Here is a 16,354-nt window from a genome sequence, read left to right as displayed (position 1 = left end):
CAGAATGCCCTAAGTGGTCCTAGCTGGTACCTAGCATTAACTTAGTGCAGCCTTAAGGTACCACAGTGGCACTTGTTATCAAATGTCCTTGTGTCCTCTACAGTCTATCTTGTTCCCACCTGAGTATGACATTACAACTATTTTGTCTGGTGCAGGAGACCCAAAATCATTATCCATGTTGGCTGGAAAGAGTGCTGATTTTGGCTAAAAGAGAAAAAAAATCAGTACAAACCCATATTCCTTTGGATCAGTATACACTCCTTAACTCTTGCTGGAAAATAGCTTCGGTTTGAGAAGATGAGGAGGTCAAAGCAGTATTTGTTCTTCCCCACATCAAACAAAGTGCAGTTAAATTCTGTCCTGTTGTCTCCAGGGTGAAGGATGTTTTCATACAGCCAAGTTGTTCTTTGACTTGGATGCTTGAGAGCCTCTTTATAAACAACAATTTTTCCACTGATAGACGTGCATGGTGGAGAGATTACAAAGACCTGAACCAAAGTTTTGCATGTGTCTTCTGCAGCCACAACTAGTCTGTATCCAAATTTGTGAAGGAGATCTACAGGTCCTATGGAGGCAATGATGGAATGTGTTTCTAATGATTTCAGTAACACAGTGATGTATATTTCTTGACTGACAGGTGGGCAATCAAACTCTACCCACTGGGATCTAGACAGGGGGATTCCTTTGCTAGTTCTAATGCCCAGAGTCTCATCAGAGCATACTCTTCTGAATTCATAAAGGGTGCTGGTGAATATCACATCCAGTGAAATCACAGTCCTGTTCATGGCACATAACTGCTCATTTGTAAAAAGTCCAACCTGAAGGGAGCTCCCAAGCACCTCTGAACTCCTGTTCAAATCAATGTGAAATACAGGCCATTCCACATGGAGGGTAGACATGCTGTTTGTGCTCCACTGGGCAGCACTGCTGTTGTCACTGGGAGAGACCATTCTGAACAAGAAATCACCAGCACTCTTGAAATGGAAGCACTCAAACACCACCGTCCCCTGGGACTGATTTGCAGGAAGCTGTTTTCTTGCAATTATCTCACTGGTGCTGGCATCCAATAAAAGGACGGACACATGCTCTGCTGTCACATTACCACCACTGTAGTACTGATATTCCACAGACACTGTGTCATTGCTGAAAGCTACATGATCCGGGTGCTCCAACAGGAGATACTCCACTTCGCTGAGAACTGAAAGGAAAAGTTCCACAACAGTATTAAGAAACAGACAAGTAATTGTTCCTATGGAAGAAAATAAATATTTTTTAAATGGATATTAAAAGTGGTTCTCAATCTTTTTCAAGTGAACCAAATGACAAAAAAAGAAAAGGTCTTAGCAATAGCAATTAGAGCTCAACAGCTCTGTTCTGTGCAGGGATGTGATTTGGAGCAGCTCAAAATCCACTGCAGTAACACATTCAGGAAGGTAAAAACCACTATTATAAAGTGAACCACAAACCACCCAAAAGATTAACAGAAACCTTAATTTATCAGAATAGATTCTCAAACTTTCAACTTCTTTGACTTACAGATTTTTAAACTCCAGAGGCCAGCTGTTTTTCAGCTTCAGCTGTAATTTAGCAAAAAAAGGACAGTGGTTTCTTATACAGACAGATGAAAAATGTCCCCCAAGTTAAATAGAATAGGAAGTCTGCATGATGCTTTTTGAAGCCTTTTCTCTTGCTCTGTCTTATGAATCTTTCATTTTGCTCATTTGCATCGCAGACACTTGAGTGAAAGAGCTGAAAATAACAGTGATGGTGACTGCAGCACTTTTCTTGTCTCAGATGTGGTGCAACATGTCTAAATGACATCATTTCATTATAAATGGTGCAGTCTTTTCAAATTCACTTCTTGCATGACCATGTTTGTGCAAGTCGCCAAATTATCCTGAGACATGCTGTAACTAGTGATGATATCTAAAGCAATAAATTGGAAGATCACATTTCCGTTCTTAGCTCAGCTACCTTCTCTGCACTGCCTGAACCTTAAGGATTTCAGACACAGAAAGGTTATCTGAAAAAATGGAAACTGCATATATCTATTCCAGATACAGAATGTGCTGTGAGACATCTTTATTAAATTAATTGTCTGGGGAAAGGCTTCTGAGTCTTAGATGGAAGGTGCCATGGAAGTGTAAAACTTCAGTTAAAGCAATCCTTTCATACATAGTATCAACTAACAATACTTTGACTTGTTAAATCTGTTACACATGTCTTAAGATTACCTCAAAGAAAGCTTTGCTGGAAAAACACTGCAACTGCCAAGGCAAGCACTTAGCAGTCAGGAGTAGCAGGACTCATCTCACATAATATTAGACGCCTACTACTCTAAGCTTCAATTTGAGTTAGTCACCTTGGATTCACTTTCTTCTCAGCAGGAAAGATTTTCAGGAAGAAATTCATCTGACTGGGTACAGACATTTACATCTGGGTGGGGTGCAGTGTGCACTAGAAAAAAAGAGCCTATTACTTGCCACCAGCTATAACATGTCCTTTAAATAACCAGCTCCAACCACATACATACATACATAAAGTCTGAGTAAAGGTGGCACGCACAGCCTTACACATATAAATCATACATATACTCTTCCATGTATGTACTATAACTCCAGCCTTTCATTTGCATTCCCACAAGACACTGCCTCATTTGGCAGATGGACAGTGCTCATTATCAGAGGGTTCTTTTGTTCTCAGTCTTCTGTTGGTGGTCCTATGTATTATTGACTGCACACCATCCAAAATCCATCCTGATAATACAGAATTATTCATTTCCCCCATGGACTCTTCTATTGTGCCCTTATTGTAGTGCTTTAGAAATATTAATGACTTAATCCTTCTAAAATCCCTGAAAAATGAGAGGAGGTCACTATTCTTGTTTAGTGTGTTAGGAACCAAGGCACAGGCATGAAGGTAAAAACTGTCAAGTATCAACTAAGTGTGGTGCCCTGTGAAAGCCAGGACCTGATTTTAAGTACAATGGTCCTTCAGACATCCAAAGCAGGATCCCGTTCATCACAGCTGTGGTGAGCACATGGCACTGCAGCAAACCTGATCTCAACTTGGACAGCCAGAGAGTAAGAGACAGACATGTAAAAAGTGTCTCTTTGAATTGACCAGCAACACATTGTCCTTGCTCTTCATGTTTTGACTCTGTCACGTGTGCCTGCCCATATTTTACAGTCCTGTTTCTACCATCATCCACTTTCAGTATCTCTTGGGTACTAGCCTAACTCCGTTATTGTTACCACAGTTCTTCAAACTCCTGCACTCATCTCTTTACCTTATAGCTCTTTTATCTTCTGCTGTTCCTTGGGCCTGCAATTAACTCCAGCACATTCCCACCTTCCTTGCTAATTCCATAAGGGAGCACAGGACAATCAACTCTTGTGTCCAATAATGTTGGGGAATTCTTGCCCTGGGCTTCAGCATGCACAGTGTTGTATGAAGCTGGCAAGAGGAGCCAGGGGGAGTTGGGGCACACTTGACCCTTCAGAGAATCTCATCTCTAAGTCATCTGCAAGGATTTAGATCTGGACCAGATCTAGGTCTTTATAAGGACAGCAGAAAGCATGTCCCAGGCCACTGTGAAATCTCTAACAAAAATGAAGTTCCCACAGATGTGTTAGAGTTTCCCAGTGAAATGGCTGTGAGTTGCTGGGATATTTTTTCTTTGATAGCGGGCAAAATGATGCATTTCTCTACATGGGAATCAGCTAGATTCAATGTAGCTGAAACATTAAAGGAAAAGGAAATCAGACCATGGCAAAAACCCAGCATGAAAAATTTCAATTTTAAGCTTTAAACTTACAACAAAAACATTCAAGCAATAGTAATGAAAAGCACTGATATTTCTACCTACTGCTTTATTGTTCTTACTCTCTTTTACAACTGTCTTGACCTCCTTGCACTGTTTATCATTTGGAATGGCTGAGACGAGGAGTAACACCACTCTGTACGTAGGGAGGAAGGACAGGAGGGCAGGGCACTGCTGTGGAGCAGTCCACCAACCCTAAGTGCAGATCACTCAGGAAGTGAGGAAAGTGAGCACTGCTGGAGGATGCAGTTCCAGCACTGCAGAGCTCTGGCTAGTGCACCCAAGCTCACAGCATTCTTTCCTCCAGTCTGGTAAACAAGAAATTTGCACTTTTGGACAGCCCACATAGGAGTTTTTCACAATGCTCCAAAAGACACCAGTCAGGAGACAGCTTCCACTGCAAGCTCCTTCAGCTGCCCTCCAGCCTACTACGTGCCCATGACTGCTACATGCCAAAACTTCATCCCAATCGTTCAGACAGCCAGTCAGGGGCATCCTTCAATGCACATGTATAATTTTCATTGTCATTACAATTGTATCCCATTGAAAGAAGTCTGGCTGTGGTACCAACAACCTGCCAGAGGAGTCTTTGTAAGAATTCACACTTTAAAAGATTAAAAGAAAAGTCCTTGATTTCACTGAAAAGCAAGAAGAATTACTTGAGGGTGCTAATCAGGAAGTTATTTATTTTTAAGTGTTTTTAAGCCAGCTTGGGTTGCGCTGTTGGCTTGTCAGCCTTCGGTAACACAGAGCTAAGTAGAACAAAAACATCAGTAAACTGATAAGAAATGAGAATACAGTTTAGTTGGATGTTAGAGCTTTTTATAGCACTTCAGTAATTTTCCAGAGCATACTGGATCACTTAAAAATAGTCTTGCCTGAAACAGAGAACTATATAAATGAAATAGTTATCTAAAATCGATGTACACAGTAATATTCAAAAATATGTATATGCAGAACTGTTTGGAAGCAATTTTCTGAATTATGGGCTGCCCTTTAACTGAAAATAAGGTGAAAGTTGATGCACCTAAAGTTTGCAGCAGAGATTCAGCTCATTAACTGTACCTCATAATTACTTGCTGTGCCACACTCTATAAAGTTCATGAATAATAGCTTTTACCTCTGAGTGAATGTCTAGAGGACTGGCTCACCAAGAACCAGTGGATATTGTAATCATTCATCTCACATCTTGGCTCCAGTGAATTTATTACTTACCTTCACTGTGTTACTCAGTGCAGTGTTTCTACCCGGGCTGGTTAGCTGTCTTATTAAAAAAAGGAATTGTACTAAAAGCCATAGACAAGAGTCTTTACTTCTACTAGAACCAAGTTCATCTAAAAGACAGCAATTCTAGGTTCTCTACATCTTTGTTCTGCAGCAGAGATGGAGTATGCACAGAGGAATGAGTAGCATACCAGTCATTACTTACTATCATTTTTCTCACTTATACAAGGACAGCACACTGCATATGTTTTTGTCCATTTCCCTCTTTCATAAGACATCTTCAGCTGTTTGACACAAGAACTACCTGCTACAGCTCATTCCATAAGTGGGGATTAACCACTTCTTTTCCCATGTTTTCCATGCTGTACTTATTTCTGCAGTGCACAGCTTAATCCTTCAGCATGGTTTGACAATGTACTGCAGCTGTCAAAACAATGCTGACTTTTAAACTAGGAATGAAATTTTCTAAAACATATTAATTGCTTAGGAATTAAGAGTCCCATTTTCAGAATTTCTAATTCACTCTGCAATAAGAAAGTAATTTGCAAACCTACTTCCTACTTAGTACATTCTTGGAAAGGATAAGACACCATAGATATGATGCCCCTCAGCTCATAGACATCTTGCAGGTTTCTGACTTGAACTTAGGATGCCTAACTTCCCTTCTTGGCAGCTGATGGTGAGAAGGAGGCTTTTTCATTCTACACATCTCAGTTGCAGATGGGTAAGAGCTGCTTTCAATATGTATGGATTTATGCATGGACTAATCAAACAAGACTGACTGTCTCTGACTACCTGTCTAATTTTATGTGACTAAGATTGAATGAGTATGAACCTCATCCTTTGGCTTCTTATACAATCAGAGTAAAGAACACTTCTGTTGTACACAAAAGGTCTCTGGGTGGCAGATGGGGAGCTCAGATGGGGGCTCACTCAGCCATAGGAGGTTGGCTGGACTGTAGATGCTTACACATGATCCAACCACCCAGGTTCCTTTCCTAGTAATGGAGAGAAACAGGTAGTTCTGTACATATTTCCACCCATCCCACTATGGATACCTAAACCAGACCTATCTTCCATGATGTTCATTAAATATTATGAAATATAAGTCTAAAAGAGAGCAGTGTTCCAGTTACTGCTTCTAGCACAGCCAGTCCCTTGATGCTCATGGAAATTTGTTAATTTGTCTTGTTCATTTCCCTGAGCAAATTTATATCAGGAAAGAATCCTGACACTGATCTAAAGGGACAGTTTATGCAAGTTGCATTTAACTATTGCATAAGATCTAGACTAAACTCTGTGCCTATCAGTGGTGGCTTCCACAGCATCTCATTTCCACAGATCACCTGGAAACACCACCATTCAAAACCACCTTGTGAATGCACATCACAGCTTTCCCTTGACAGCTCTTATACTCACCATAGTCACAGAGCACTACTAACAATAGATTTGAAAAATCTTTCAACATATGTTTCATTCTGACCAGTGAGATCCTGGGTCCTTTTACTCCTCATGTCCTTTTTCAGCTCCAAAGTGCCAGCACGTTTTCCAAGAACACCTAAAAGTTAAAAAATTACAGCTGTGTCAACTTTGCTTCATAAAATATGAGAAGAAAGACATATCATTAATAAGTAAAAAAATATTAATTAACTATTAATTAACATTTCTCTCATTTACTTAACAACTACTAACACTGTATCAATGCATCTGAATAAGGACAGCTACAATTCACTGTACAATAATTTTCTATCCTGAAATACAGCTCCTGAGCCAGAACAACAAAGACAGATAACAACAATTTTATCTTTGCACTGCAGGAACTGCTGCTATGGATATCTTATATTATGACCAAGGCTCACAATAGCAAAATAATGAGTATTTTATACAAAATATAACTCTGAGCTCAGGACGTACTGATATTGGAGATTTATTGCTGGTGCACAATTCATATTGTCTGTCAGCTACTTTCAAGTATGAAAGCAGCTCAGCAGCAAACTGATTGGTCATCAAACCAACCTTTTGGTCATCGAACTCCCTCTTTTATTCAGGTCTAGTAATACACTTAGTGATCTTACTAGATTTATAAGAGATCTATAACTGCCTTTTATGTCACTCCAACTGATCAGATGAAAAAGGTGCCAACTTCCACTTTTTCCTCCATAATTTTTTAAGTTTACAATCACTAGAGCCTTTGCTAAGCCAATAGAAATAGACTTCTTTTGGCAAGCTTCCCAGTTTTATGTCCATGTGGTTTAAACTAGTCTTTATGAGTCTCATAACAATTAGATAAAAGAGGTTGGAAGCACAATGATAGCAGCAAAACCAAACAGTTTCCTTCAGAAATGTAAGTAGGAGGGATTCTAAAAAGAGAAATTCTACTCAGAGGCCATTTCAAAATATAAGAGTTGCTCTCCTGCATTTCACTGAGCACCTGTAGGTCAGTGTCATTGTGCTCACCTTCACACAAACATGCAAGAAAGGTCTCGAACAGGTTTACAACCTAATTTATGAGAGAAATTTGGCACTGGAGCAGGGAGAAGTTAGGAATGAGCAGAACTGTGGAGGATAATGGTAAAACATAGGAACCAAATATCATGTATGTCTTTAGGAATCACAAATAAGGTATTTCAGCAATTACACTGCTCTGCTTGTTGAACTAAGATGCAGCAGACGTGTTACTTGAAAGCTTTTTGAACTGCTCTCTGCGCCAAGTGGCTGGAGAGAATAATTTCTAAGAAGACTAGCAGCACAGCCTTGCTCAGTAAAAGCCCATTATAATAATAGCTGCACATATCTGAAAGGAATAATCATCATCTGGCCCAGGAACTTGACAGGGCTCCAGAAAGCATTAGATAGGGACAGTGATACCGCCACCACCCTCAATTTCACTTGATACGCTGTAAATTACAGGAAGACAAACCTTGTGCCTCAGGAGAGGGGCGGCTGCTGACGGAGGGCGGCGGGGAGCCAGCCAGCCTCCAGGGACAGCCGCTCCCGAGCTCCTCCAGCTGCCGGCGGCGGGCGCAGCATCACAGCAGGAACATCATTCCTTGCCTGTATCCTTATTGATCACTAATCAGTTAGTCGAAACAAGGAATCAAAGTAGTCCAAAGAAGAAAAAGCAGGCTTTGTTTAAAAAAAATAATTGTGATGGATGTCTTGGCCTCTAGAGTTAACTGCTCAAAGAAAACTCGAAGATATGTGGAATTGCTGTAAACTGCCCTGAAATAAAGTGGGGGAAAATTGCTTTGTGGGCCACTACCACGATTGTGCTGGATGACTTTAACTGGTCCTTTCCATTCCTAGTTTTCCTAGCTGCAGATTCTTCAAATGGCTTTTACAAATACTTCTTTCAGAAAGTCACACATTGACAGATGAAATTCAAATAATCCTAATCTCAGTCTAATGAGCGACACACTGCACAGAGGAAATGAAGCTATGGAAAGGAGAATAAATGCTCAGGAAAAAAGAAAAAAGCCTGTGTAGGAGAGCACTCTTGAGGTAGCTGCCTTACATCTTAATTTGCACATCAGCCCAACCAAGCAAAAAGCAGCATGGTTCATGAGACAGCACGCCAGCGGGAGGCACAGGGACCAGACCTGACTTCTGTTCCTATTCCTGCCACTGCCAGACATAATGTCAGCCAACTGCAGCATTAATCTGCTCCCCTCCTTTCCACCCCATCTTTCACACTCTGTATTTATAGGAAAGACTTTTCAGGACAGAGACTCTTTCTAACCAAGCTGGAGATGGAGTCCAGCGCCAGAGCCCCTGGGTGTTTTGGTAACACCAATCATTTGTCACACCAAAATCTCCTTCCCTCTCACCCTTCCTCCTGTGTTATCTTGGCTCTCTTGAGAAAAGATTGTGTGCAGCGCGGGTAACACCCAGGCTAGAACTGGAGTGTTTGAAACTGTACCAAAACTAACTTCCAATTAGTGAGATCAGGTACCTCTGGAAGCCTAGCCCAGGGCTACTTCACCCTCTGCACGCCTCTGCAGCACTGGATTGCAGCAGGAGCCCTCCCACCTCACACACACACAGCTACTTCAGGCTACCAGCTGCAGTACAGCCCTGCCTTTGAACAAAGCTCCAGTTAAAGTGCTCCACAAAGCCTCCCTGAGCTTTTGCACCTTTGCTAGCTCAGTTCCAATAGCACCTCTAAAGGCAATGCTGGCCCATTTCTGGTGTAGCAGTGCCCCCATACTCCTCTCTTTCTGCACAGGTTTGTTCCTCTCCCCTCCTTCACTTTTCTTCCTTTTGCCTCATCTCAGTTTTGGAAAGGCCTTACACTGACCTCTAAGTTCAGTTCAGAATTTTCCCCTTGCCTCTCTATCTTCTCTAAGCCAATTTCTTTCTAGATTTCTCCTCATTTTTAGGTCTTCTCCCAAATTCTCCATATATTTGCCCCCTGCTCAAATATTTTTCCTCTTTTCACACTCCTATAAAATTGGGTTTTGATGCAGACAGTACATTTAAATGGTTTTTGCTCTATTCAGATCTTCTACCTCAAGTTCATTAACTTAATGAGATGAAAAATGATGGAACGGAGAAGGCTATCAGACTTCAAATAATTGGCTTTTTTAATTTATTGCTCTCGTGGACAAGCATGAACTGAGGCTCTATTGTGCAAAATGCAGCAGAAGCACAGCAACATAAAAAGATGCTTTCTTCTTCCAAGAGACAGTGTAATGGTCTGATTGGAAGTGGAAGACTTCCTCTCCAAAGGGAATTTGAAATGACAGATGAGGAGGGCATAAGCCATAAAGCGCTTTGGAAGCAAAGACGAAGAGGCTTGTGTGCAACGCAAATGACACAGGAAAACTTTGAGTCCCTGCTCTGCAGCAGATTTCCTGTGCTATCTTGGTCACATCTCTTACTTTTCCTGTGGCACAGCTCTCCACTGGAGACTGTATCTCACTATCTGGTATGGGGGCTACAAGAATAAATCCTCATCAGCTGTGTGGTTTGCAGGCACACAGTGTCACTAACCAGGTAAGAGCCAGACGTGAAATTTGAAATTGCACTTGCAATATCTTTTGCAAATAAGTAACAGAATAGGCTATAATACTGCCTATTAGAATCATATGTATTAATCTATTCAAAAATATCCCTATTTCCCTACATTGTTAAAACCATAAAATATATTGGGATCATTTTGGTTTTACAAAAAAAACACCCCTAAAATAAACCAAATAAATAAAAAAACTCCAAGCCAGCTGGATTTAGGACTCCTGGTATTTTTGCAGCAGTATCCAAGGCTGCAGCACAGACATGACATTTCAGACACCAGCCATCTCTTCTGAGAGCTGTCACCTGCTGATTTGGCAGTAACCACCTTCACCAAGTGCAACAGCACAGCATTCAGTGCCTACTCCCCCTTCATTAGGGAGATGAGAGGCAAATAAGCCTTGTAGTTAAGAAAGGGCCATCAGGAATTAATCAGACACTCCATGACCAAGCATGGAGTTTAATGAGAACACAAATCCATGGCACTCAAAACCTCTGTGCTCTGGAGCCTCAGTCATGCAGAGAAGTGCCACTGATGGAACCCATATTTCGCTTACCCACAAATACCCTCAGTCCCCCTCCTCTGCAAATCCCCACCAAGAGCTGAGCCCTCCCCTGCCCTAGCTCCCATCCTCCTTCAGTGACAGGGCTGTTCTTGCTCATCCCTCCTCTGAGCACAGCCCTGCTCTCTCCTTGTCCCACCAGCCCCACAGCTGCAGGAGAAGATGGACCCAGCCATGGCACAGAACCCCCCCTGGCCTAGGGCACACGGGAGAGCAAGGTGGGAGAAGGGCTTGGGAAAGGAGTGGGTGTGAGGAGTGATTCTCTTGGAACCAACCTGCCCCAGGCAGCAGCACCTACCCAGGCACTCTGATGGACCCAGCAACCAGTCACAGTCTGGATATTTATTAGAATTAAGGAGGAAAAAAAATCCTTTTTAGCTGTTCACTAGTAAACATTTTTCAGTTGTATTTGCAGCCCAAAATCTGCACAGTTCTGGCTATGTATGAGAGGCTGATGGCAAAACAGGCTACAGACAGAAATGCCCGAAAGTCCCTAAATCCTCCCTACATTTCACAAGCAGCACTAACAGCAAAAAGAAATGTGTATCTGCAACATTTCCTCAAATGGATTTCTTCATATTTTATCTGTACGTTGGAAAAGAGATTAATTATTTTCAACCATCATATGCTTATTGCAATGGGATTAGGCAGCTATTGAAGTGTTACCACCTGCTGGGAATTTCAGAACCTTCCATATAATCTCTTCACTTTCACAGTAAAGAGAGAACACCTCAACTATTCATCACATTTTATCAAAATCTAATCACTGCTGACCAGCCAGAGTGGTCAGGGCCAAAAATATGCCACTTCTTGGAAGATATTTAGTTTAGCCAGGAAAGTGTCTGTGTGATGTGTGCCACAGCAGGGGGCTGGAGCTGACATCCTCAAAGGCATCTTTCATTCTTATTTACACATCCAACAATTTTACATTGTTATCAGATAATGACTTTATTAAAATTATGCATCTAAATTCACTAGGCTGAAACTGACAGCACCAGATCCTCCTTGTACAAGAAAAAAAAAGAATTAGCTGGTAAAGCCTATTTTCATTAATATTTGGGGTCAGATCTCACAAAATCCTGAGATTTCTCAGCTCTTTTTGATATTAACATAGCAATTCAAGAGCAGACTGGCCAGCAACATCTGTCCTTTGAAACCAAAGGGCTTACAATAAACAGCGTACAGGGATATATTATATTTACTTTGGAAAATGTACCATGAAAACAAGTTTACTAAGCATAAGGAGATTTGGGAAGATGTTCGAGCAATAATAAATAAAGAATGCAAAGAATTATATACATCAGATGAGAGCTCATGGCATAAGGGAAGGAATGCAGTCATCCATTCTTTCCTTTCCCCTTCAGAGTTTCTTTAAAAAAAAAAAAAAAAAATATATATATATATATATACCACTATTACTGGAATTCCCCTTTCGGTGGAGTTCATAATGAAGATCCTCGTATGGAGAACATACATGGCACAGCTGATACAATCAGAAGTTTGTTAGAGAAGCAGGTCTGAAATACCGTGAAGTATCAGTATTAAAAAGAGAATTGCGAAGGTTTCCTACGCTTTACCCTGGGTTTGCCGTGTACTCACACGGCTTCGACCGGTCTAGCGACTGAAATAAAGTAGAAATCACCAAACATATTAAACAACACTAAAATTATTCCTACCTATTACGGACTTGGGCGAGGAACCCGGGCAGCCGCTCCCCGTGCCGATGCTCCCGGCACTCCGAGAGCGCTGCAGCACCGGGGCTCCGGGCGGGACGGCCGCTGCCTCCGGGGCAGAGGCGACCACAGAGGATACGGGGCAGGGCAAACCCGGACCTGCCGGCGCAAGGGTGTTTTAAAACACCTCCAGGACGGCGCGTCACGGCGATCACGGCGATCACGCCGCGGCACCGCTCGCTCCGACCGACGGCTCTCCCCGCCCGTGCCCGCCGGCTCCGCGCCGGCAGCCACCCCCGGCCGGCTCCGAGCCCGGGGCGGCCCGGGCTCCGCACCGCCCCACCCCTCGGCACCCAGCGACCCGCCCGCGCCCCGGGACCCCCGGGCTCGGCTCCCGCCCCGCGCTCACCTCCACACCGCGGGCGGAGCGGCCGGCGGGTCGGGGATAGAGCGCGATCCTTCCCGTGGAGGAGACGCTGCCGGCGCTGCCGGGGCGGCGGGCGGGCGCTCACTGCCCGCCGGCGGCAGCGGCGGCAGGAGGGTTAAATGGCGGCTGCGGGCGGCTGTCAGCGGGCGCGGGGCGGCGGCGGCGGGCGCCGAGCGAGGGCAGCCCGCGCCCCTGGCGGCGAGGCTCTCCCGGCCCGGCCCGGCCCGGCCCAGCCCAGCCCTGCCCCGCCGCGGCCGCGCCGCCCTCACACGCCCGCCCGCCCGCCGGGCTGGGGCGGCCTTGCGGGAGAGGAGACCCGTGAGGGGCGCGCCCGACCCGTGTGCGCCCCCGGGCTGGGCCGGCCCCGGTGAGGGCGCTGGGACAGCCCTGCAGCTCCCCGCTCCCCGTGCCGTTCGTGTGGCAGCCCTACGAGGAGCGACCGAGGTCACTTGGTCTGTTCAGCCTGGAGGAGACTGAGGAGAGAGCTCATGGCAGTTACAGCTTACTCAGGGTGGGGTGCAGAGGAGCAGACACTGATCTCTTCTCTGTGGTGACCAGTGATGCGACCCCTGGGAATGGCCTGAGGTTGTGGCAGGGGAGGTTTAGGCAGGATGTCAGGAAAAGGTTCTTCATCCAGAGGGTGGCTGGGCACTGGAACAGCTCCGCAGGGAAGTGGTCACAGCACCAGCCCGATAGAGCTGAGGAGCGTTCGGACAATGCTGTCAGGCACATGGTGTGACTCTTGGGGATGGCCCTGTATAGGGCCAGGTGCTGGACTCGATCCTCGTGGACCATTGTGGATTTTCCAACTCAGCATAATCCGTGAAAATCACTCCCCTCGCGCTGGGCGTTGGTCAGGGCAACGTGCCCAGGCACGGGCCAGCACGTCGGAGCCAGGCTGGTTGATGACTGGAGAAGAGAGCAGTGGGCACGCAGGAGGCCGCTCTCCAGAGTCAGCGAGTCAGCTTGCAGCATTGGAGGTGGAGCATCCAACAGCAAAGAGCAGCACCAGCTCCTTAATGTGCCCGTCTGCAGCTGAGGGCCACATATATGTGGGTATTTGTCATGTCCAGTGTTCATGGATAATGTTCAGGGACTGTTGTTACATGATGAATCTATCCTTGTGCAGAGACTGCTTTAAGAAAAGCCCTTTCTATCCGTTTTTATACAACAGACTAATTTATCTCAGACTGTTGTTAAATTTATTTGCATGACATGAAGTCTGTGATTTAAATGCAGACCAGTGGATACCTACATACCCACAAAGATAGGAAAGGATTTATGGAGCATTTACATCAGACAGTGTTACATGTAATGAATTCTCCTGCTTTCCCTCATTCATTTATGGTAAGTGTGGGCATGACATAAAGGCCCAAAAGGAAGGGTCAGTTTTTGGTGTTCAGAATTAAAAACAGACTAAAAGTCCCTCCTAGTTAACTTGTATCATCTATATGACTGAGGAAATTCAATTTCCACACTACATGGGTATCTCTGCACCAAGTGAGTGTTGAGACCAAGCAGCTGCTTAGGGTTATTTCCCACCACTGTGGCGGGACTCTGATCAACCTGCTGCTAAACCTCTTTTCCATATGCTAGCTGAGGTCTGCGGTGGTTAATGCTTCACAGCCACGCTGCCATCTGGAGTACTGACAAAGCCTTTGGGAGAGCAAGACAAACCCTTGCTGAGCAACTCAGACTGTATTCTGGACAGCAAAAAGGGAACTATTTGTGTAGCATAAACATTTTCTGGGCTGTTTTTAAACATTTTATTTTGAACAATCCAAATTCTAAATATTCTCCTTGTTTGTTTTAATAGAAGCATGTACAATTGGGGGTTTTAACTTGCCTGTCTTTTATTGTAGGTAGGATTTTGTTTGATGTTCTGGAGGATACAGTCATGTGTGTATTTGGTCTAATAAATGAAGGATGCTGCATTTTTTCACTAGACACTTGCAGCTAACATAACCTGTTACATTTCTTGTGGTGACATTGGGCAACACTTCCTTTGAATGCTGAGAAGTTTCCTGTGTCCATGTCTGGTCCTGGTCTGTGTGACTCTGGCAGCAAGAATTCAGCTTCAGGCAGTGCCACTGTAGAGGGGCTAAGTGAGAGGTGTGCACTCCTGCCAGGAGCATCTTTCCCACTGATCATGGAAGGTATCAGCTGGCACAAGTGAATGCATTGTGGCACTGGGTCTGGTTTGAATGAACCAGGAGATAAATCACACATGGTAATAAAGAAAACAATACTGTAAGTAGGTTCCAGATGATGGAGAAGCTCAGAGAAGAAAAAGAGTGAGGTGGACGAAATGTCTGCTCTGAAATGTCTGCTCAAATCCCAGATTGAAACTCCAGTCTCACCTGCTGCCTGTATTTAACATCTGAAAAATCTTACATTGGTGGACCTACTGCCAGGCTTTTTTCCACTATGAGCACAATCTTTTGAAGATTTAATCTTCAAAAGTAGAAAAAAAATTTAAGGAAAAAAATCTCTTTCCCCTGTTGTAATGCAGAGGAGAAAGTAAAGAAATCCATGCAAGCAGGAAAGAGCCTGGAACACATGGCAAGATGTTTTACTTGTATCACAGTATTTTGCACTTATTATAGTGCCTTTGATCCAATGGCCTTGCAGTATTTTATGAGTTACAAGTGATCTTTGATCTTTTGTTTCCCTATGCTGATGAAAAAGGCTTTGCCTTATTTTTTTTCTAAACGGATTTGCTGACATTATGCTCAAACTGTAAAGTCAGAAACAAAGCCAAGACAGCAGCTCAGGTCACTGCACTCCCCCTCAGTGCCTTCTTTCAGACCTGTATCGCCTTTGTGGCAACACTTCCAAAGGGGACAGAGTCCAAAAAATGGTGATTAGAAATCACAAGTCGCCCCTATGATTGTATGGTGGAAATTGTAAAGACCCCAGATAACAGGAGGATGAGCACAGGATAAATAGACAGGCTACTTTATTAAACCCTTTGAAGCACAGTGGATTATGTTTGCACATAATACACCTGCTGTGATGCTGAGCACTAAGATCTGTCTTTGTTAACATGCCATCCAAATTTCATCAGGAACATATTTTTCATTAAAATACTTCAACGGAGCTGGTCTCTCAGGCATCTGGCTAGCGGCGGATAAAATCCTTGCCATTAAAGTTGGTCTCCCAGGAGAGCAAGAAACTAATAACAGAAGGGATGGGAGAGCAAGGGAGCAGACGAGTGCCCATTTAGCCCACAACCAAAACGTTGAGATCTAAATTAAGTTGGACACTGAAGGATACAAAGAGAGAGTACCCTTTAATTGCTGATCTCCAGCACCAGCTGCCGATGTGATAAGCGAGCGGGGAGTGCAGACGATCCCACCTGCTCACAGATCCCAGGTAGCTGCTGGGCTGAGGCAGCCCATGGGGCTGAAATGTTGAAGACAGCCATGGCAGGAAGGTCTAACAGGAAAAAGCTTTATGGCCTGTAAAAATGGGATTATGTGTTCTCCAGCTGCTGGCAGCTGGGCAGAAATCACTTGCACGTGTGGTGATGGGTGGTGCAGCTGCCTCTGCTTAGCCAGGCCAGAGCAGCCACCTTGACTGCAGCCAGGAGAGAAACCAGTCTGCTTGATTTTACCCAAACCAGACTAAGGGT

At 44.1% G+C, this 16,354-nt stretch overlaps 1 protein-coding gene across 2 annotated transcripts in view; it reads right to left on the bottom strand.

The window, feature by feature from the left end:
• THSD1 (thrombospondin type 1 domain containing 1) overlaps positions 1 to 12,949 on the bottom strand; it is a 30,592-nt gene extending 17,643 nt beyond the window's left edge. Inside the window, exons 1-3 of one of the 2 annotated variants that reach the window (XM_054654558.2) lie at positions 12,703 to 12,949; positions 6,467 to 6,605; positions 233 to 1,198 (exon numbers count right to left, since the gene is read on the bottom strand). In XM_054654558.2, coding sequence (XP_054510533.2) covers positions 233 to 1,198; positions 6,467 to 6,524 — 1,024 coding nt within the window. In that variant the 5' untranslated portion in view covers positions 6,525 to 6,605; positions 12,703 to 12,949. Of the gene's footprint in view, positions 1 to 232; positions 1,199 to 6,466; positions 6,606 to 12,296; positions 12,472 to 12,702 lie in introns of those variants that run through there. The other variant, XM_077173740.1, reaches the window with a different exon arrangement.
• Between the last annotated feature and the right edge of the window lie 3,405 nt (positions 12,950 to 16,354).

This window comes from Agelaius phoeniceus, chromosome 2, assembly GCF_051311805.1.
Source record: "Agelaius phoeniceus isolate bAgePho1 chromosome 2, bAgePho1.hap1, whole genome shotgun sequence".
NCBI classification, from domain to species: Eukaryota; Metazoa; Chordata; class Aves; order Passeriformes; family Icteridae; genus Agelaius; species Agelaius phoeniceus.
This window is presented reverse-complemented; position numbering and strand designations above follow the sequence as displayed.